This window comes from Triticum urartu, chromosome 2, assembly GCF_003073215.2.
Source record: "Triticum urartu cultivar G1812 chromosome 2, Tu2.1, whole genome shotgun sequence".
Taxonomy (NCBI): Eukaryota; Viridiplantae; Streptophyta; class Magnoliopsida; order Poales; family Poaceae; genus Triticum; species Triticum urartu.
This window is the reverse complement of record NC_053023.1, coordinates 688,941,279-688,945,140: the sequence shown is the minus strand read 5'-3', so window position 1 is coordinate 688,945,140 and position 3,862 is coordinate 688,941,279. Positions and strand designations below refer to the sequence as shown.

The window sequence follows — 3,862 nt, the reverse complement described above, 5'->3', positions numbered from 1 at the left end:
GTCTTATAATGCAATCTCATTCTCTGGTCCAATTATTGTTTGTGTTTTTGTATTCCTTATTTATCCACTGGGGCAATTTGGTTTTTTCTTTCCGTCAAGTTTTGGCATAGCAGCGATATTTCGATTCATCCTTTCTTCCAAGGATTTCATAATTGGACGTTGCCGAATGAAAAATATGAAGAGAAAAAAATCTTGATCATGTATCAACTCCTTTCATGTTTATTGGTTTTGTCTAATGATTAATAAGTGGGTTCACCAGGTCATTGATACATATAATATCGTATTACCAAATACACTCAGTGTGTGACCCACAACAAGAAAAAAGAGTTGTTTTGGTGAACATCAAAGAAAAAAGCTTGCTCTTCTTTCCTAGAAAAATCTTCAAGGATATATAATTGACTTACCTATTCAAAGCAATTATGCAAGGGACTTTGTTTGACATAATATATAATCTTCTACTATGGAGCACGCAAAGGGGTCATAGAGATTGCTGGACGAACAACAGATATTGAATATCTTAACATGGACTTGTTGAAATTGTTCAACATATTCTTCTGCGTAGAAGAGATTGTGATACTATCCGAATTTTTATGCAAGTCCTCAAATTGGAATGACTACTTGCTAAAAAAACATAATATGAGATTCAACACTCACCATCGATCAATGCACCTATAACCATCACACGTAATGCGTCGAGAACAACCGAACCAAGGAACTTTTTTGTGGAGAATCAAACCAAGGAACTAGAAATTTTATTTTCAGCCTCCTTTCACAAAATGGACTTTTTTTTTTGCGGGGGCACAAAATGGACTTGCTCAAATTACAAACTCAATCAACTTTACATATAAGTTACCCGCAAAAAAAAATTACATATAACTGCCGCGTCGCCGCATGGCACATATGGTTAGCAAGATCACAGTTTCTTTTTTTGATTTAAAGCAAGATCACAGTTCACATAGAGCTACCGTGTCTGTCAAACCAATCAAACGGCTGTACACGGTACATGCCCGGTGCACGCGCACTACATATAGGGACGATTGGCTCAGGTTCACCACATCTTGTCTATCCGTGAGCTAGCGGGCGGCAGCCAGAAAGCAAACACCGGCAGCATGGAGAGCAGTCGCATGCCACTGAGTGCCACCCCCCGCATGCCATGCAGCCTCCAAACCCTTGCGCGCCGCAACCTTCTCCGTGCCCTTCACCGCCGGAAGGACGCGAGGCAGCCACGGCGTCTCCCAGTCTCATGCGAGGCGACCGGCGGCCGCCGCGTCGACCGCCGTGAGGTGCTCCTCGGTCTCGGCGGCGCCGCGGCTGCCGGTCTGGCCACGGACAAAGGTCGAGGCGCGATCGCCGCGCCCATCCAGGCCCCGGACCTCCGCAACTGCCAAACGCCCGAGCTCCCGAACACGCCGCCGGACACCAACTGCTGCCCGACGCCCGGCACCGGCATCACCGACTTCGTGCTGCCGCCCGCCTCCTCGCCGCTCCGCGTGCGTCCGGCAGCGCACCTGGTGGACGCGGGGTACCTGGCCAAGTACGAGAGGGCCGTGGCGCTCATGAAGCAGCTGCCCGCCGACGACCCGCGCAGCTTCGAGCAGCAGTGGCACGTGCACTGCGCCTACTGCGACGCCGCCTACGACCAGGTCGGGTTCCCGGACCTGGAGCTCCAGATACACAACTGCTGGCTCTTCTTCCCATGGCACAGGTTCGTATGGTCAATGGGTTATGGGTGGGACGACCTGCACCTTTCTGTGCTGAACGTCAAGGAGCCGTCACTTGTCCCTGCGTGGGTTTGCTGAACGTGCAGGTTCTACCTCTACTTCCACGAGAGGATCCTCGGCAAGCTCATCGGCGACGACACCTTCGCGCTGCCCTTCTGGAACTGGGACGCGCCGGCCGGCATGACGCTGCCGGCCATCTACGCCGACAGGTCGTCGCCGCTCTACGACGAGAGGCGCGACCCCGCGCACCAGCCGCCGGTGCTGGTCGACCTTGACTCCAGTGGGTCCGACACCAATATCCCAAGAGACCAGCAGATCGACGAGAACCTCAAGATCATGTACCGCCAGGCCAGTAGTACCAACTAACAACCTCAAGAATCCCTGAAAAAATTAGCAACTTCAAAAACATTGTTAACGTAACCACAGAGTTAACCACTGGTCATTAAAATAACACAAATGTACGTACGCACCAGATGATTTCGAACGCGAAGAAGACGCTGCTGTTCCTGGGACAGCCGTACCGCGCCGGCGACCAGCCGGACCCGGGCGCCGGCTCCCTGGAGAACGTGCCGCACGGCACGGTCCACGTCTGGACTGGCGACCCAAGGCAGCCCAACTTGGCGGACATGGGCAACTTCTTCTCGGCGGCGCGCGACCCCATCTTCTTCGCGCACCACGGCAACATCGACCGCCTGTGGCACGTCTGGCGCGGCCTCCGCCCGAGCAACACTGACTTCACCGACCCCGACTGGCTCGACGCCGCCTTCCTCTTCTACGACGAGGAGGCCCGCCCCGTGCGCGTGCGCGTCCGGGACTGCCTCGACCCGGCCGCGCTGCGGTACACGTACCAGGACGTCGGCCTGCCGTGGCTCAACGCCAGGCCGGCCAAGGCGTCCGGCGGGACGCCGGCGCCCGCCACCACCGGTACCCTCCCTGCCACCCTGGACAGCACCATACGGGTGACCGTGACGAGGCCCAGGGTGTCGAGGAGCCGCCGGGAAAAGGACGACGAGGAGGAGGTGCTGGTCGTGGAGGGGATCAAGATCGCCGACCATTTCAACAAGTTCATCAAGTTCGACGTGCTGGTGAACGAGCCCGAGGGAGGGGTGGACGGCACGCCGGCGACGGCGACGGGGTACTGCGCCGGGAGCTTCGCGCACACGCCGCACATGGTCCGGCCCGAGGAGACGAGGAAGGGGTCGGTCAAGACGGTGGCGAGGTTCGGCGTGTGCGACCTGATGGACGACATCGGAGCGGACGGCGACCAGACGGTGGTCGTGTCGCTCGTACCCAGGTGCGGCGGTGAGCTGGTCACCGTAGGCGGCGTCAGCATCAGCTACCTCAAGTGAAGTTACGTAATGTGGTCCGCTCTCGCGTCGGTGGCTCTCCGTGGTATAGAATCTATGTAATGGTGATGGTGATGAATTATAAATAAGCTACGGCAAGTGACTGCCGATGAATCTCTGGTCGGCGTTCACTGTGGTATGGAATCTATGGTGCGTCTCCTCGTATTGTATTGCAGCACGTACGTACGTGCATGCGTATGTCCTATGTGTAATGGTGATTCCAAATAAGAAGAGCTGGAGTTAATGGGACTGGTGGCTCGGTGCGTACATCCTACCTATAATCCTGTGCGCAGCACCATACAGTACTAGTTACTAGTTTTACCACAATAATAACTATATGCAAGTTGACTGAATTTGTAATTTGGGCAAGTCCAATTTGTGGAAGAAGGAATGGTTGGAGGAGGAAGAAAGCTGGAGGTTGAAGAAAGAAGGTTGACGTTGGATCTTCAATCTAATGGTCCAGAATATCGAATTACCCAAAATATATTTTCAAGCGACTTACATGTAGCCGTTCCCTAGTTTGAAGGATCTGCTAAACCTCGGTTGCCTGAAAACAAAAGTTGGATAATCGGTTTTAGATAGGAGAGAAGAGAACTAGAGAAGACCTGGAGGCGACGCTGAGTAGGTGACAGTCGTGCCCTGACGAGCGCCGGCTCACCGAAAACAAGCCAGAGTGGGCGACAACATGGCCGGCTGGGGCCAGTCGAGGCGGTTGTTGATGGTTTGGGTGCTGGTGCGGGGCGAGCCGTTAGCGCCAAAAAGGAGGGGCGTCGAGGGAGCGGCACAGTGAAGATA

General features: G+C 54.3%; 1 protein-coding gene across 1 annotated transcript; it reads left to right on the top strand.

The window, feature by feature from the left end:
• Positions 1-1,072: 1,072 nt before the first annotated feature.
• Positions 1,073-3,316, top strand: LOC125534117 (polyphenol oxidase I, chloroplastic-like). Its single transcript, XM_048697414.1, has 3 exons — positions 1,073-1,705; positions 1,808-2,069; positions 2,195-3,316. Exons 1-3 carry the CDS (start codon positions 1,110-1,112, stop codon positions 3,068-3,070), a joined length of 1,734 nt encoding a protein of 577 aa, XP_048553371.1. The 5' UTR covers positions 1,073-1,109; the 3' UTR covers positions 3,071-3,316.
• Positions 3,317-3,862: the final 546 nt, after the last annotated feature.

What these genes read in the sequence shown, in the direction of transcription:
- LOC125534117 (XM_048697414.1), top strand. Translation starts at nt 1,110, where the DNA reads ATGGAGAGCAGTCGCATGCCACTGAGTGCCACCCCCCGCATGCCATGC. An exon ending in CTCTTCTTCCCATGGCACAG is followed by an intron (nt 1,706 to 1,807) that starts GTTCGTATGGTC and finishes CTGAACGTGCAG; the next exon opens with GTTCTACCTCTACTTCCACG. An exon ending in TCAAGATCATGTACCGCCAG is followed by an intron (nt 2,070 to 2,194) that starts GCCAGTAGTACC and finishes CGTACGCACCAG; the next exon opens with ATGATTTCGAACGCGAAGAA.